Source organism: Tachyglossus aculeatus, chromosome 1, assembly GCF_015852505.1.
Source record: "Tachyglossus aculeatus isolate mTacAcu1 chromosome 1, mTacAcu1.pri, whole genome shotgun sequence".
Classification (NCBI taxonomy): Eukaryota; Metazoa; Chordata; class Mammalia; order Monotremata; family Tachyglossidae; genus Tachyglossus; species Tachyglossus aculeatus.
In genome coordinates, this window is record NC_052066.1 from 78400405 (window position 1) to 78417007 (window position 16603).

Below are 16603 nucleotides of genomic sequence, written 5' to 3' on the forward strand. Positions count from 1 at the left end.
ATGGAGGCTTTTGACTGAACCTGGCCTGCCTATTGCTGAAATAAAACCGCCGACAATCTTAAGACATGATTTATTTCCCTCTGTTTTGTATAGGTGTATGTCGTCGGAGGCTACGATGGACAGAACCGACTGAGCAGCGTAGAGTGCTACGATTCGTTTTCTAATCGCTGGACCGAAGTGGCGCCCCTTAAAGAAGCAGTTAGTTCACCTGCAGTGACCAGCTGTGTAGGCAAATTGTTTGTGATTGGTGGAGGACCAGATGATAACACCTGCTCTGATAAGGTAGACACCACACTTTCTTCACCTCTGTAGGCCGTGGAACGATAGGTTAGTGCCGAATGCCCATCAGCAGGGCTCTAAACATGACGGGCATCTGCACTGGTTCAGAGTTGATTTGTTCAAATGTCACAATGACTGAATTCTGAAGCAAAACACCAGTTTATTCAGCAGTTTTGATTAAGCATATATGTACATATGTTTGTACATATTTATTACTCTATTTATTTATTTATTTTACTTGTACGTATCTATTCTATTTATTTTATTTTGTTAGTATGTTTGGTCTTGTTCTCTGGTCTCCCCCTTTTAGACTGTGAGCCCACTGTTGGGTAGGGACTGTCTCTATATGTTGCCAACTTGTACTTCCCAAGCGCTTAGTACAGTGCTCTGCACACAGTAAGTGCTCAATAAATACAATTAATTGATTGATTGATTGATTAAGCAGCTGTAATTGAGTCAAATTACTCTGAGTAAAATTGGTCGAGATTTATGTCCAAGGATGGAAGTAGCACTGTGGCAGAAGGACAATTGTAATAGAGATTTATTTTATGATATTTGTTAAGTGCTTACTATGTGCCGGGCACTGTAGTAAGTGCTGGGGTAGATGCACCATAATAAGGTTGGACATGGTGTTTGGCTTACATGAGGTTCACACATGAGGTAACTTAGGCGCAGAGATGTTAGGTAACTTGCCCAAGGTCACCCAGCAGACAAGTAGATCAGGGATTAGAACCCAGGTCCTCCTACTCCCAGACCTGTGCTCTTTCTAGTAGACCCCGCTGCTAGGGAAGCATCTTTGAGGGAGGTCTTTAAGGGCTTTGTAAACCCCAGGAGATTTGCAATGAAGTTCATAGAAGGTGGGGGGTTTTCAGAACCCTGGGTTCAAGGCATTGAGCATGTGTAGGTGGTAAAATATTGGTATCTTCCAATATTTGTGGCCTCAAGGTTACATGTCCCAGAGGACCTGGGGCTTTTACTTTCTTCCTCCATTTTCATCCCTCCTCCTCTCCCTCACCCTCCTTTCTACCCTTTCATTGCTTTCACATTTGCAAAGACATGATGAGACAGAGACTAGACATCCCTCGGGGGTTGGATCATAGTAAATCAATCAATCGATGGTATTTCTTGAGCCCTTACTGTGTGCTTCTAGACTCTGAGCCCGCTGTTGGGTAGGGACTGTCTCTATATGTTGCCAACTTGTACTTCCCAAGCACTTATTACGGTGCTCTGCACACAGTAAGCACTCAATAAGTACGATTGAATGAATGAATGAATGCAGAGCACTGTTTTAAATGCTTGGGGGAATACAATACAACAGAATTGGTAGACATGATCCCTGTCCTTAAGGAGCATACAGTCTAGTGAGGGAGACAGACATTAAAATCAATGACAGAGAGGGGAAGTGGCAAGAGTGTAAGGATATGGACATATGTGCTGTGGGGCTGGAAAGGAGGTGTGCATCAAAGTGCTTAAGAGGTAAAGACCCAAGGGAAGAAGGGAGGGTGAACTGGGGCAAATAGGTTGGGAAAATGAAGGCTTAGTTAGGAAAGACTTCTTGGAGAAGATCATGGGAAGCGGGGGAAGAATAAAGAGGAAAAGTGAAGAGAGGGGAAACAGAAAGAGGGGAGGAGAAGGTTAAGAAAGAGAATAAAGGGAACGGGAAAGAAAAAAGAAGAAAGGGAAATAAGGAAGGAAGCAAAGTAAAAAAGGGACAAGGAGAGGTAAGGATCATGTGGAGATGATGCTTCCCAAGCGCTTAGTACAGTGCTCTGCACATAGTAAGCACTCAATAAATACGATTGATTGATTGATTGATTGATTGGAGAGGAAGATTTACCTCTTCCTTTGCCATCTGTTTGTGCTGTCACCATCTTCTAAAGTCCTAGGATGCTTATCAGTCAGTTGATCATATTTATTGAACATGTATTGTGCACAGAGCAATGTACTATGCACTTGGGAGAGTACATTATAAAAATATTACAGATACATTCCCTGCCCACATTGAGCTTATAGCCTAGAGGGGGAGGCAGATTTTAATATCAATAAATAAATTTCAGATGTGTACATAAGTGCTGTGGGGCTGGGAGTGGGCATGACTAAAGGGAGCAAGCAGGGCGATGCAGAAGCCGGTGGGAAAAGTGGAAAGGAGGGCTTATTCAGGGAAGGCCTCTTGGAGGAGACGTGCCTTTTCTAGACTGTGAGCCCATTGTTGGGTGGGGATTGTCTCTATCTGTTGCCAAATTGTACTTTCCAAGCGCCTAGTACAGTGCTGTGCACACAGTAAGTGTGCAGTAAATACAAGTGAATGAATGAATGGAGATGGGGAGAGTAACTGTCTGTCAGATACGTGGAAGGATGGTGTTCTGAATGAATAAATGGAGATGAAGAGAGTAACTGTCTGTCAGATACATGAAAGGAGGGTGTTCCAGGCCAGAGGAAGGACGTGGGCGAGAGGTTGGCGGCGAGATAGCCAAGATCGAGGTGCAGTGAGAAGGTTGGCATTAGAGGAGTGAAGTGTGGGAGCTGGGTTGTAGTAGGAGAACCTACTTGTTGTAGTAGGAGAACCACTCTCGATTGGCACCAACACTGCAGACTGAACCAGGAGGCCAGCCCCACCACCACTTGAATTGGGTGGCAAGAGCAGACGGTAGTAGTAGTAGTAGGTGGCATTCGTAGCAAACACAGCCACTCAGCAACTCCCAGGCTGCTGATGGGAGCTTCTGATGTATCCTGACGACATATTTACTCAGTCCTTTCTCCTCTCCTTCTTATTCTTCTTCCCTTCCTGGGGAAGAAGCAGCAGCATGGTCTAGTGGCTAGGGAGTCAGAAGGTCATGGGTTCTAATCCTGGCTCCACCACTTGTCTGCTGGGTGACCTTGGGAAAGTCATTTCCCTTCTCTGGGTCTCAGTTCCTTCAGCTGTTAAATGGGGATTGAGACTGTGAGCCCCATGTGGGACAGGGACTGTGTCCAACCCGATTTGCTTGTATCCATTCCAGAACTTAATACAGTGCCTAGCAAATAGCGCTTAACAAAAACCACAATTATTACTATTATTATTATTCTCTTCTCCTTCCATTCTATTTCCCTTTCTCTCTGTCCCTTTCTCCTCTCTCTCCCTCCCCGCCCCCCTTCCCTTTCTGTCTTGCCCCCCCTCCCCTTTTTGTGCTCTCTTCTGGCTCTATCCACTTTTGACCCTGCCGCTATTTGACTGAAGTTGTCTCTTACTATTTGGATATGGAAATAGACTAAAGAAGGACTTCAGTAGGAAAATTAACACCATCAGGTCTGAGCTCCCCAAAGTTGCCACACCCCGTTCTCCTTCCCCCCCACCCCACCGGCTCTTGACCCTCTCCACTACTCTCCCATCCTTCCCAGCAGTATCTTCAGATGAGATCTCCTCCCTCTTCTCAAGTGCCACCCCATCCACCTGTGCTTTGGACCCCATTCCCTCTCATTTTATGAAAACTCTCGCCCCTTCTCTCCTCCCCTCCTTAAATTCCATCTTCATCCACTCATTCTCCACTGGTTCCTTCCCCTCTGCCTTCAAACGTGCCCACATCTCCCCCATCCTAAAAACAAACCCTCTCTTGACCCCACTACCCTTTCTAGATATCACGCTATCTCCCTCCCTCCTTTCCTTTCCAAAATCCTAAAACGAGTCATCTACACTCGCTGCCTCAAATTCCTCAACTCCAACTCTCTCCTGGACTCCCTCCAATCTGGCTTCCGTCCCCTACACTCCACCGAAACTGCCCTCTCAAAGGTCACCAGTGACCTCCTGCTTGCCAAATCCAACGGCTCCTGCTCTATCCTAGTCCTCCTTGACCTCTCAGCTGCCTTCGACACTGTGGACCATCCCCTTCTCCTCAACACGCTGTCCAACCTTGGCTTCATGGACTCCGTCCTCTCCTGGTTCTCCTCTTATCTCTCTGGCTGTTGATTCTCAGTCTCTTTCCTGGGCTCCTCCTCCCCCTCCTAACCCTTTACTGTAGGGATTCCTCAAGGGTCAGTTCTTGGTCCCCTGCTGTTCTCCATCTATACTCACTCCCTTGGTGAACTCATTCACTTCCACGGCTTCAACTATCATCTCTACACGGATGATATCCAAATCTACATCTCCTCGCCTGTTCTCTCTCCCTCCCTCCAGACTCGCATCTCCTCTTACCTTCAGGACATCTCCATCTGGATATCCTCCAGCCACCTAAAGCTCAACATATCCAAGACTGAGCTCCTTATCTTCCCTCCCAAACCCTGTCCTCTCCCTGACTTTCCCGTCATTGTGGATGGCACGGCCATCCTTCCCGTCTCACAAGCTCGCAACTTTGGTGTCATCCCATGCCCGTCACCCCCGCCAGCTCTTCCGTACATTCAAATCCCTTCTCAGGCCCCCGGTTCCTCCCCCTCCTCCCTCCCTCAGCCCCAACGATCTGGCCTCCTACTTCATTAACAAAATTAAATCCATCAGGTCTGACCTCCCTAAAGTCACTTCCCCCACTTCTCCAACCCCCTGGCTCTCAACACTCTCTGCTACTCTCCCATCCTTCCCAGCAGTGTCCTCAGAGGAGCTCTCCTCCCTCCTCTCAAGTGCTACTCCGGCCACCTGTGCTTCTGACCCCATTCCCTCTCATCTCATGAAATCTCTCGCTCCATCCCTTCTCCCCTCCTTAACCCTCTTCAACCACTCACTCTCCACTGGTTCCTTCCCCTCTGCCTTCAAACATGCCCATGTCTCTCCCATCCTAAGAAAACCCTCTCTTGACCCCATCTCACCTTCTAGTTATCACCCCATATCCCTCCTACCTACCATTCCTTTCCAAACTCCTTGAACGAGTTGTCTACACACGCTGCCTCGAATTCCTCAACACCAACTCTCTCCTTGACCCCGCCAGTCTGGCTTCCATCCCCTACATTCCACGGAAACTGCCCTCTCAAAAGTCACCAATGACCTCCTGCTTGCCAAATCCAACGGCTCATACTCTATACTAATCCTCCTCGACCTCTCAGCTGCCTTCGACACTGTGGACCACCCCCTTCTCCTCAACACGCTATCCGACCTTGGCTTCACAGACTCCGTCCTCTCCTGGTTCTCCTCTTATCTCTCCGGTCGTTCATTCTCAGTCTCTTTTGCAGGCTCCTCCTCCCCCTCCCATCCCCTTACTGTGGGGGTTCCCCAAGGTTCAGTGCTTGGTCCCCTTCTGTTCTCGATCTACACGCACTCCCTTGGTGACCTCATTCGCACCAACAGCTTCAACTATCACCTCTACGCTGATGACACCCAGATCTACATCTCTGCCCCTGCTCTCTCCCCCTCCCTCCAGGCTCGCATCTCCTCCTGCCTTCAGGACATCTCCATCTGGATGTCTGCCCGCCACCTAAAACTCAACATGTCCAAGACTGAACTCCATGTCTTCCCTCCCAAACCCTGCCCTCTCCCTGACTTTCCCATCTCTGTTGACGGCACTACCATCCTTCCCGTCTCAGAAGCCCGCAACCTTGGTGTCATCCTCGACTCCGCTCTCTCGTTCACCCCTCACATCCAAGCCGTCACCAAAACCTGCCGGTCTCAGCTCCGCAACATTGCCAAGATCCACCCTTTCCTCTCCATCCGTACCACTACCCTGCTCGTTCAAGCTCTCATCCTATCCCGTCTGGACTACAGCATCAGCCTTCTCTCTGATCTCCCATCCTCGTGTCTCTCCCCACTTCAATCCATACTTCATGCTGCTGCCCGGATTGTGTTTGTCCAGAAACGCTCTGGGCATGTTACTCCCCTCCTCAAAAATTTCCAGTGCCTACCAATCAATCTGCACATCAGGCAGAAACTCCTCACCCTCGGCTTCAAGGCTCTCCATCACCTCGCCCCCTCCTACCTCACCTCCCTTCTCTCCTTCTACAGCCCACCCCGCACCCTCCGCTCCTCCGCCGCTAATCTCCTCACCGTACCTCATTCTCGCCTGTCCCACCATCGACCCTTGGCCCACGTCATCCCCCAGGCCTGGAATGCCCTCCCTCTGCCCATCCGCCAAGCTAGCTCTCTTCCTCCCTTCAAGGCCCTACTGAGAGCTCACCTCCTCCAGGAGGCCTTCCCAGACTGAGCCCCTTCCTTCCTCTCCCCCTCGTCCTCCTTTCCATCCCCCCATCTTACCTCCTTCCCTTCCCCACAGCACCTGTGTATATATATATATATATATATATATATATATGTTTGTACATATTTATTACTCTATTTATTTTACTTGTACATATCTATTCTATGTATTTTATTTTATTAGTATGTTTGGTTTTGTTCTCTGTCTCCCCCTTTTAGACTGTGAGCCCACTTTTGGGTAGGGACTGTCTTTATATGTTGCCAACTTGTGCTTCCCAAGGGCTTAGTACAGTGCTCTGCACACAGTAAGCGCTCAATAAATTTGATTGATTGATTGATTGATTGATCCTTGACTCTGTTATCTCATTCACCCCGCACATCCAGTCTGTCATCAAAACCTGCCGGTCTCACCTTCACAGCATCACCAAGATCTGCTCTTTCCTCTCCATCCAAACTGCTGCCTTATTGGTACAATCACTCATCATATCCGTACTGGATTACTGCATCAGCATCCTTTCTGATCTCCCAACCTCCTGTCTCTCCCCACTTCAGTCTATACTTCACTCTGCTGCTAGGATTATCTTTGTACTGAAATGCTCTGGGCACATCACCCCATCTTCAAAAATCTCCAGTGGTTGCCTATCAACCTTCATATGAAGCAAAAACTCCTCACTATTGGCTTCAAAGCTCTCTGTCACCTTGCCCCCTTCTACCTCACCTCCCTTCTCTCCTTCTACAGCCCAGCCCTCAAACTCCACTTCTCTGCTGCTAACCTCCTCAATGGGCCCTGTTCTCTCCTGTCCCGCCGGCAACCCCCGGCCCACGGCCTACCTCTGGCCTCGAATAGTCCTCCCTCCTAGTATCTGCCAAACTAGCACACTTCCCCCTTCAAAGCCCTTCTGAAAGCTCACCTCCTCCAAGAGGCTTTCCCAGACTGAGCCCCCCTTTTCTTCTGCTCCTCCTTCCCTCCCCATCTCCCCGACTCCCTCCCTCTGCTCTATCCCCATCCTTGCCCCACAGCACTTGTGTATATGTACATATTTATTATTGTATCTATTTTATTAATGATGTGCATATATCTATAATGCTATTTTTTATATTGATGTTATTGATGTCTGTCTACTTGTTTTGTTTTGTTGTCTGTCTCCCCCCCTTCTAGACACTGAGCTCATCATTGGCTAGGGATTGTCTCTATTTGTTGCCGACTTGTACTTTCCAAGTGCTTAGTACAGTGCTCAGCACACAGTAAGCACTCAATAAATATGATTCCATGAATGAATAAAACATGTAGCTGACCAACAAAACCTTGTTGCCTGCTGTGATTGATTCCCTACTGAACTACTTCTCCAAGAATCCTTAGTAGATAGGAGGACAGTAGGGGAAAATCGTACAATCTGAGGAAAGATGGAGTTGCAAAGTAGCAGTTTGTTGAAATGCTTTGTTTGTTTCTCCGGTGTCCAAATGGCACTGGAGAAACCCGATAGCCCAGAACAGCTTCTTGGTCACCAAGGGGGACATAGTTGCTGCGAGCAAGGCATGATCGTCAAAGCCATTAGCAACTGTTCCATTATTTTTATGCCAACAATTGATATATTATTTTGAATGAATGGTTAACCTTGGTAATATTGTCACTCTTTTTAAAATCAAAATCCTAGTACATTCCACCAGTAAAATCTATTTTTCTTTTAGGATCAAACTGAAATATATTTATTTGTCTTCAGGTGCAGTCTTACGATCCTGAAACAAACTCATGGTTACTACGTGCAACTATCCCTATTGCCAAGAGATGTATAACAGCTGTATCTTTGAACAACTTGATCTATGTTGCGGGAGGGCTTACCAAGACAATCTACTGCTATGATCCTGTGGAAGATTATTGGATGCATGTACAGAACACATTCAGCCGCCAGGTAAAAGAAAAGAGAATATTAAATATAAAAAGAAGAAGACGTGAAAGCAGTGATCACTAATAAAATGTATTTTTGAAAGATGATGATGTAGGGGAAGTAGTAATTTGGCTAGGACCCAATCTAGATAGGACTGACTAGCAGTTGAGGGAAGAAAGATGGGGTCTTAAAGTCCCAGACATAAGAGAGAAGGAATGCCTTGCCCTACTCCTCCAAACCATGAGGAATTCTGGGACTCATTCATTCATGCATTTATTCATTCAATCGTATTGAGTGCTTATTGTGTGCAGAGCACTGTACTAAGCACTTGGGAGAGTACAATACAACGATAAACAGACACAATCCCTGCCCACAACAAGCTTACAGTCTAGAGCAGGAAGACAAAACAGCAATATAAAAACATAAATTACAGATATACACATAAGTGCTGTAGGTCTGGGAGGGGGGAAGAACCAAGGGAGCAAGTCAGAGCGATGTGGAAGGGAGTGGGAGAAGAGGAAAGGAGAAGCTTAGTCTGGGAAGCCCTCATGGAGGAGATGCACCTTCAATAAGGCTTTGAGGCCGGGGAGAGTAATTGTCTGTTAGATTTGAAGGGGGTGGGCGTCCCAGGCCAGAGGCAAGATGTGGGCTAGGGGTTGGTGGTGAGATAGATGAGATTGAGGCACAGCGAGAAGGTTGGCATTAGAGGAGCTGAGTGTGCGGACTGGGTTGTAGAAGGAGAGTAGTGAGGTGAGGTAGGATGGGGCAAGATGGTGGAGTGCTTTAAAGCCAATGGTGAGGAGTTTTTGTTTGATGCGGAGGTGGATGGGCAACCACTGAAGTTTTTTTGACTTAAGTTTTTTGACTCCCCACTCTAATAATGGTGGTATTTGTTTAATACTTATCATGTGCCAAGCACTGTTCTGAATACAGCAGCAGATACAAGATAATAAGGTCGGACACAGTCCCTGACCCTCATTAGGCTTGTAGTCTAGGTAGAAGGAAGAAGAGGAATTGAATCCCATTTTACAATTGAGGAAACAGAGGTACAGAGAAGTTAAGCAGCTTGCCCGAGGTCATATAGCAGGCAAGTGGCAGAGTCAGGATTGGAACCCAAGTCCTCTGACTCCCAGGCCTATGCTCTTTCCACTAGGGTCACTCTCTTACTGTTGTTATTTTAATCTTCATTAAACAATTTCTCCTCTGGACCGTAAGCTCGTTGTGGGCGGAGAGTGTGTCTGTTATATTGTTGTGTTGTACTCTCCCAAGCGCTTAGTACAGTGTCCTGTGCATAGGGAGCACTCATTAAATACGATGGATTGATTGATTTCTGTGTGCCAAGCACTGTGCAAAGTGCTGGGGTAGATTCAAGATAAGGAGATCGGGACCACAGATGTATCCATTTACAGAAACACATCCTACCCAAAGGAATAGAATAGCAAAAGAATAGCAGTGGTAGGAGAAGGTAAGGAAAAGTGACGGTGCTGATGGTGGCCGCTGCGCCTTGGGAACCTGTGGGGGCAGGAAGTCCCAAGCCAGAGGCCCTGATGGTGGCTCTGATGTCGGTGGCTCTTTTGGTGACTGCTGTTTTCTTTGCCCTCTGCTACCAACCACTGCTATTACTGGGCTGCTTAATCCTGGGCTTTCGGGTGGCCTTGGTTACTGTCCCAATCCCACTCATGGTGGGAGGTGGAATGGAAGCGGTGGGGGCAAGCAGCGGTGGCTGGTATTTAATGTGCTTTTCCACATCTCCAGGTCGGGGGTTGAGACTGTGTCAGCTGTCGGTCGAAGCAGGAGGAATGGGGCAGAGGTGATTGACCTTCCAACCCCCCTCCTTTACCTCTCCCCCCCAACAGACACACACACATACACACACACACACACACACACACATCATCTCCGGAGGTAGCTTGATAATACTAATAATAATGATGGCATTTGCAAGCTCCGTTCTAAGCGCTGGCGGGGGATACAAGGTAATCAGTTTGTCTGACATGGGGCCCATAGTCTTAATCCCCATTTTCCAGATGAGGTAACTGAGGCCCAGAGAAGTGAAGTGACTTGCCCAAAGTCCCACAGCTGACAAGTGGCGGAGCTGGGATTAGAACCCATGACCTCTGACTCCCAAGCCTGGGCTCTTTACATCCACTGAGCTACACTGCTTCTCTATCTTGCAGTTCCTGCAGAAAGTGGGACTGGGTCAGAATCCCGGCTCCGCCACTTGTCAGCTGTGTGACCTTGGGCAAGCCACTTAACTTCTTTGTACCTCAGTTACCTCATCTGGAAAATGGGGATTAAGACTGTGAGCCCCACATGGGACAACCTGATTACCTTGTATCCCCCCAGCGCTTAGAACAGTGCTTTGCATATAGTAAGCGCTTAACAAATACCATCATCATTATTATTATGGTACCCTGATTTGGCACCACTAAGTCTTGAGATAATCCTTTGAGTGCTAGGCTTTCAAACCTCCATGTTAGCAAACACATCTTAATTCACATATCAGGAAGCAATTCCTGTTATATTTGTTACGTAGTATACTACCTAAAGCTATAAATTAAAAGCCATATGTGCTATGCTTTGGTAAACCATGTCCATTTTAGCAGTTGTTGAACACTTTCATGTAGTTCAGATGACTTCTTTAAAATTTCCTCAAGACAGTTATATTTAAAATTTGAAGTCATTCTATACTAATGAATTAGAGTATTACAAAGCTAGTCTGTATATCACAGAAATAAATCAGTCATATTTATTGAGTGTTTACTGTGTGCAGGACTCTGTACTAAGCACTTGGGAGAGTACAGTATAACAGAGTTGTTAGGCATGTTCCCTGTGCCTACAAAGTGCAGAGCATTCATTCATTCATTCAGTCGTATTTATTGAGCGCTTGCAGAGCACTGTACTAAGCACTTGGGAAGTACAACTTGGCAACATATAGAGATGGTCCCTACCCAACAATGGGCTCACAGTCTAGAAAGGGGAGACAGACAACAAGACAAAACATGTAGACAGCTGTCAAAATCGTCAAATAGAATTAAATTACAGAATTACAGAATTAGAATACAGAGCACTGTATTAAGCACTTGGGAAAGTATAAAATATCCGAGTTGGAAGGCATGTTCTCTCTCCACAGTCTAGAGGGGGAGAAAGACATCAATATAAATAAATGAAATTACAGATATGTACATAAGTGCTCTGGGGCTGAGGGAGGAGTGAATAAAGGGTGCAAGGGAGTGGGAGACAAGGAAATGAGGGCTTAGTGAAAGACTTCTAAAGTCAGAAAGTCAGAGTAAGGCAAGGAGAGCAGTTTTGGGTTACTAAAACTAAGCATAATAAGCATTTGGAAGATTGCAACAGAATTAGTAGACATAATTACTGCCTTTGAGGAGTGTACACTCTAGTAAGGGAGACAAACTAAAGTAATTGTTAGAGGAAGAAGGAAAAAGGATATAGGTGAGTGAGCGCTTAGGGAATATACAAAAATGGCATAGGAGGTTGGGAAATCATACATCTTTTGGGGAACATTTATTGGAAATTTGTGAAGGGTTTTGAAGAGGAAAAGAGCTATGGTTTGGCAAATATGAAGGGAAAATTGTATATATCTACAATTCTACTTGTTTGTATTGATGCCTGTTTACTTGTTTTGATGTCCGTCTCCCCCCCTTCTAGACTGTAAGCCCGGTGTGGGCAGGGATTTTGTCTCTCTATTGCTGAATTGTAATAAAGCACTTAGTACAGTGTTCTGCACACAGTAAGCACTCAGTAAATACAATTGAATGAAAGAATGAATGAATGAAAATTTCAGGCGGGAGGAAGTGGTGAGCAAGGAATTGGGGTGGTGAAAGACAAGAACAAGATACGGTGAGTAGAGAAGCCGTGTGTCTTGGTGGAAAGAGCACAGGCCTAGGAGTCAGAGAACTGAAGGTCCCCAATTTTTTTTATGGTATTTGTTAAGTGCTTATTACGTGCCAGGCACTGTACTGCAAAGCACATGGTCCTTGGGTCACATAGGGCTTACAGTCTTAATCCCCATTTTACAGATGAGGTAACTAAGGATCAGAGAAGTTAAGTGATTTGCCCAAGGTCACACAGCAGACAAGTGGCAGAGCTGGGAGTAGAACCCAGGTCCTTCTAACTCCTAGGCCCGTGCTCTATCCACTAGGCCACACGTTGGCTATGTTATCCTGGGCAAGTCACTTCACTTCTCTGTGACTCAGTTTCCTCCTCCGTAAAATGGGGATTTAAGTCATCATCATCAATCGTATTTATTGAGCGCTTACTGTGTGCAGAGCACTGTACTAAGCACTTGGGAAGTACAAGTTGGCAACATATAGAGACAGTCCCTACCCAACAGTGGGCTCACAGTCTAAAAGGGGGAGACAGAGAACAAAACCAAACATACTAACAAAATAAAATAAATAGAATAGATATGTACAAGTAAAATAAATAAATAAATAAATAAACAAATATGTACAAACATATATACATATATACAGGTATACATATATACAGGTAGACATGGATGTGGGGAGGGAGGGCATTCCAGGCCAGGGGGAGGATGTTGGCCGGGGGCCGATGGACAGACAGGCAAGAATGAGGCACAGTGAGGAGGTTAGCGGCAGAGTAGCGGAGGGTGCGGGCTGGGCTGTAGAAGGAAAGAAGGGAGGTGAGGTAGGAGGGGGCGAGGTGATGGAGAGCCTTGAAGCCGAGAGTGAGGGGTTTTTGCCTGATTAGTAAAACCTCGCATATATTCTGGTCCTGTTCCTCTCCAGGGTGAAACCTGGCATCTCTCCACTCTGTGTGAAATGAGGACAGTTGCATTCTACCTTAATCAGATCAAATTAGGGCAGGTGATAACCCCTGCAGGCAACATAATTATGAAAAATGTTTGTGTTCAATACAAATTGTTATTCCATCCTTACAACCTAATCGGACGTCATATTTAACCGGTGACTCACAGTGCATCAATATACATTCTCTCTTTATCCCCTGTGGATGAAAGCTAAATTTCAAGTCAGGATGTGAGGAAGCTATGTCGCTCAGCCCAGGAATAATTCTAATAACATTTTTATAAGACTTAGTAATCCACTATAACAACTAGTGATTGTGCTGTGTGCTAATAAAACCATGACATGCAATGAAAATACCGGGTCTATAAGTCCTCCCTCTGGCTTAGACTATAAGCTCCATGTGGGACATGGACTGTGTCTAACCTGATTATTTTGTAACTACCCCAGTGCATAATACAGTGCCTTGCACACAGTAGTCACTTAACAACTATCTTTAAAAAAATCAGAGTATCTTGAGAGGAATGAACAGTACGAGCTGAAGTGGAATGAGTGAAGAGAGTCGAAAAGTAGAGGGGAAAAATCTATTAATTGTCATAAATCAAGCAATTAATCATTTATTGAGTGCTTACTGTGTGCAGAGCACTGTACTAAGTGCTTAAGAGAGTACAATAAAACAGATTTGGTAGACATACTCCCTGGCCACAAGACTGTGAGCCCACTATTGGGTAGGGACTGTCTCTATATGTTGCCAAATTGTACTTCCCAAGCGCTTAGTACAGTGCTCTGCACACAGTAAGCGCTCAATAAATACGATTGATGATGATGAAGGAGCTTACAGTCTAGATGGGGAGACAGACATTGATATAAATCAATTTTGGCTATGTACATAGGTGTCGTGGGGCTGAGAGCTGGAGGGATAAAAGGTGTTGCAGAATGGAGTTGGGGAAGAGGAAATAAGGGCTTAGTTGGGGAAGGCCTCTTGGAGGAGATGTGCTTTTAATAAGGCTGCTAATGCCAGTGGCCAGGAGTTACTGCTTGATTCAGGCAGGAATGGTAAAAAGGGGAATTTTTTGTGGCGTGGGGAGACTTGTGCAGGCATACACACTCACTTCTACTCTCCCCCACTTTGCACTCTGTTTCTCTCAAGATGACCTATTCATTGTGCCTCATTCTCGCCTCTCCCGCCACTGACCTCTCGTTCACCCCTTCGTCCTGCCCAAAACTCCCTCCCACTTCAAATCCAACACAAAGCCCTTTTTGAAATCATATGGTCTGCAAGAATCCTTTCTCAATTAATCTCTAATCTCCCCAGGATGTGTACACGTGCGCGTGCGTGCGTGCATGCGCGCACACGCACACACACACACACACACACACCCTCCCCCCCACCCCAACTTTCACTTCAGCACTTCTGCACCATCTGAGAACTGGGGGACTCACAATCAGTCAATTGGCCTTGGAGTCAGAGGACCGGGGTTCTAATCCCAGCTCTGCCAAATGCTTGCTGTGCAACCGTGGGCAAGTCACCTCACTTCTCTCTGTGCCTCAGTACTCCTGTTCTCCCTCCCACTTAGAATGCGAGCCCCATGCAGGACGGGGACTGTGTCCAATCTAATTCATTTGTACCTACCCTAGCACTTCGCTAGTAAGTGCTTAAGAAATATTATTTAAAAAAATCATTCAAATGTATTTACTGAGTGCTTACGGTGTGCAGAACACTATAGTAAGCGCTTAAGAGAGTATAATAGCTCTGCTCTTGGCTCCACCACTTGTCTACTCTGTGACCTTGGCCAGGTCACTTCACTTCTCTAGGCTTCAGTTCCCTCATCTGTAAAATGGGGATTGAGACTGTGAGCCCCACATGGGATAGGGAATGTATCCGAACTGATTCATTCATTCATTCAATCGTATTTATTGAGCGCTTATTGTGTGCAGAGCACTGTACTAAGCACTTGGGAAGTACAAGTTAGCAACATATAGAAGCGGTCCCTACCCAACAGTGGGCTCACAGTCTAGAAGCTTGTGGATTTGCTTGTATCCACCCCAGCGCTTAGTACAGTGCCTGGCATATAGTAAGCAGTTAACAAATACCACCGTTATTATTAATATTATTATTATTATTATTACAATATGACAGAATTGGAAGACACTTAACCCACTCACAGCAACCTTGCAGACTTCCGATTACAGTCTCACAATCAGCTGGGGCCCTTACATGAGCCTATCTTTAACACCCTATTACTTCAGCATTATCTCATGTACATATTCTCTTTTCCTATCTCTTTTCCTAATTATGAGTCTGTCTCCCTCACTAGAGCATAAACTTCTTGAAGGCAAGGTACAGTGCTCTGCACACAGTAGGTGCTCAATAAATGCTATTGCTTGAATAATTGGTAGGATGGACCTAAAAATAATGCCAAGATTTTGGCTTCAGAGTTGGGAAGGAAGTGGAATGGATAACTATGGTTAATCAGTCAATCAACCAACCATTTGTCAGTGGTAGTTTTTGAGAGCTTACTGTGTGCAGAATACTTGGGAGAGTACAATACACTCTCCTCACCCACAAGGAGATTATAGTCCAGAGGGGTACACAGGCATTAACAAAAATTATGGATATGTACATAAGTAAGCGCTTAATAAATGCCATTACAAAAAAAGAAAAAAGTGTTCTGGGCTTGAAGGTGCTGTGAATATCGGGTGCTTAAAGGATACAATGTGTAGAGGACAGTGAAGTGAGAGGGAGTAGGGGAAATGAGGGCTTAGTCGGGTGAGGCCTCTTGAAGGATATGAGATTTTAATAAGGCTTTGAAGGTGGGGAGAGTGGTGGATGGTTGGATATGAGGGGGGAGGGAATTCCAGGCCAGAGGGAGAATGTGGGCGAGGGGTCAGTGGTGAGACAGACAATATGGAGATGTGATCCTATTCTTGGCTCCACCGCTTGCCTGCTGAATGACCTTGGACGAGTGACTTAACTTCTCTGGGCTTCAGTTACCCCCTCTGTGAAATGAGGATTAAGTATTTGTTCTCCCCCCTACTCTGACTAGGAGCCCCTCATGGAACAAGGACTGTATTCAACCTGATTTTCTTGTATCTACCCTACCGCTTAAAACGTGCTTGATACGTAGGGTACCTACATTTTACCTCTAGAAGTATCTGACATCCTAGTAAATGGTTAACTTTCTCTTATGCTTCCTTTACCACCACCTCTACCATTCTCATATATAACTGTCCAACTGCAATACCCATGAGTTTGCTACTTTTGAGCCAAGCACTGTGATTGCCTCCCTCTTTAAGAAAAGTTTGTAGCAAAGGGGTAGACAAATTGCATTTTCAAGTTTTGTGGTTTTAAGACCTTTTCTCATCCTTCTTGAAAACACTCAGAAAGAGAAGCAGAGTGGCTCCGTGGAAAGAGCACGGGCTTTGGAGTCAGAGGTCATGGGTTCAAATCCCGGCTCCGCCACTTAGCTGTGTGACTTTGAGCAAGACACTTACCTTCTCTGTGCCTCAGTTACCTCACCTGTAAAATGGGGATTAAGACTGTGAGCCCCCCATGGGAC

The 16603-nt window shown here is 46.0% G+C and overlaps 1 protein-coding gene across 1 annotated transcript in view; it reads left to right on the forward strand.

Annotated features, from left to right (window-relative positions):
• KLHL24 (kelch like family member 24) overlaps nucleotides 1–16603 on the forward strand; it is a 93472-nt gene that overhangs the window by 65402 nt on the left and 11467 nt on the right. The window contains exons 5-6 of the mRNA XM_038769369.1: nucleotides 94–282; nucleotides 8092–8280. Of these exons, the coding sequence (XP_038625297.1) occupies nucleotides 94–282; nucleotides 8092–8280 (378 nt within the window). The remainder of the gene's footprint in view (nucleotides 1–93; nucleotides 283–8091; nucleotides 8281–16603) is intronic.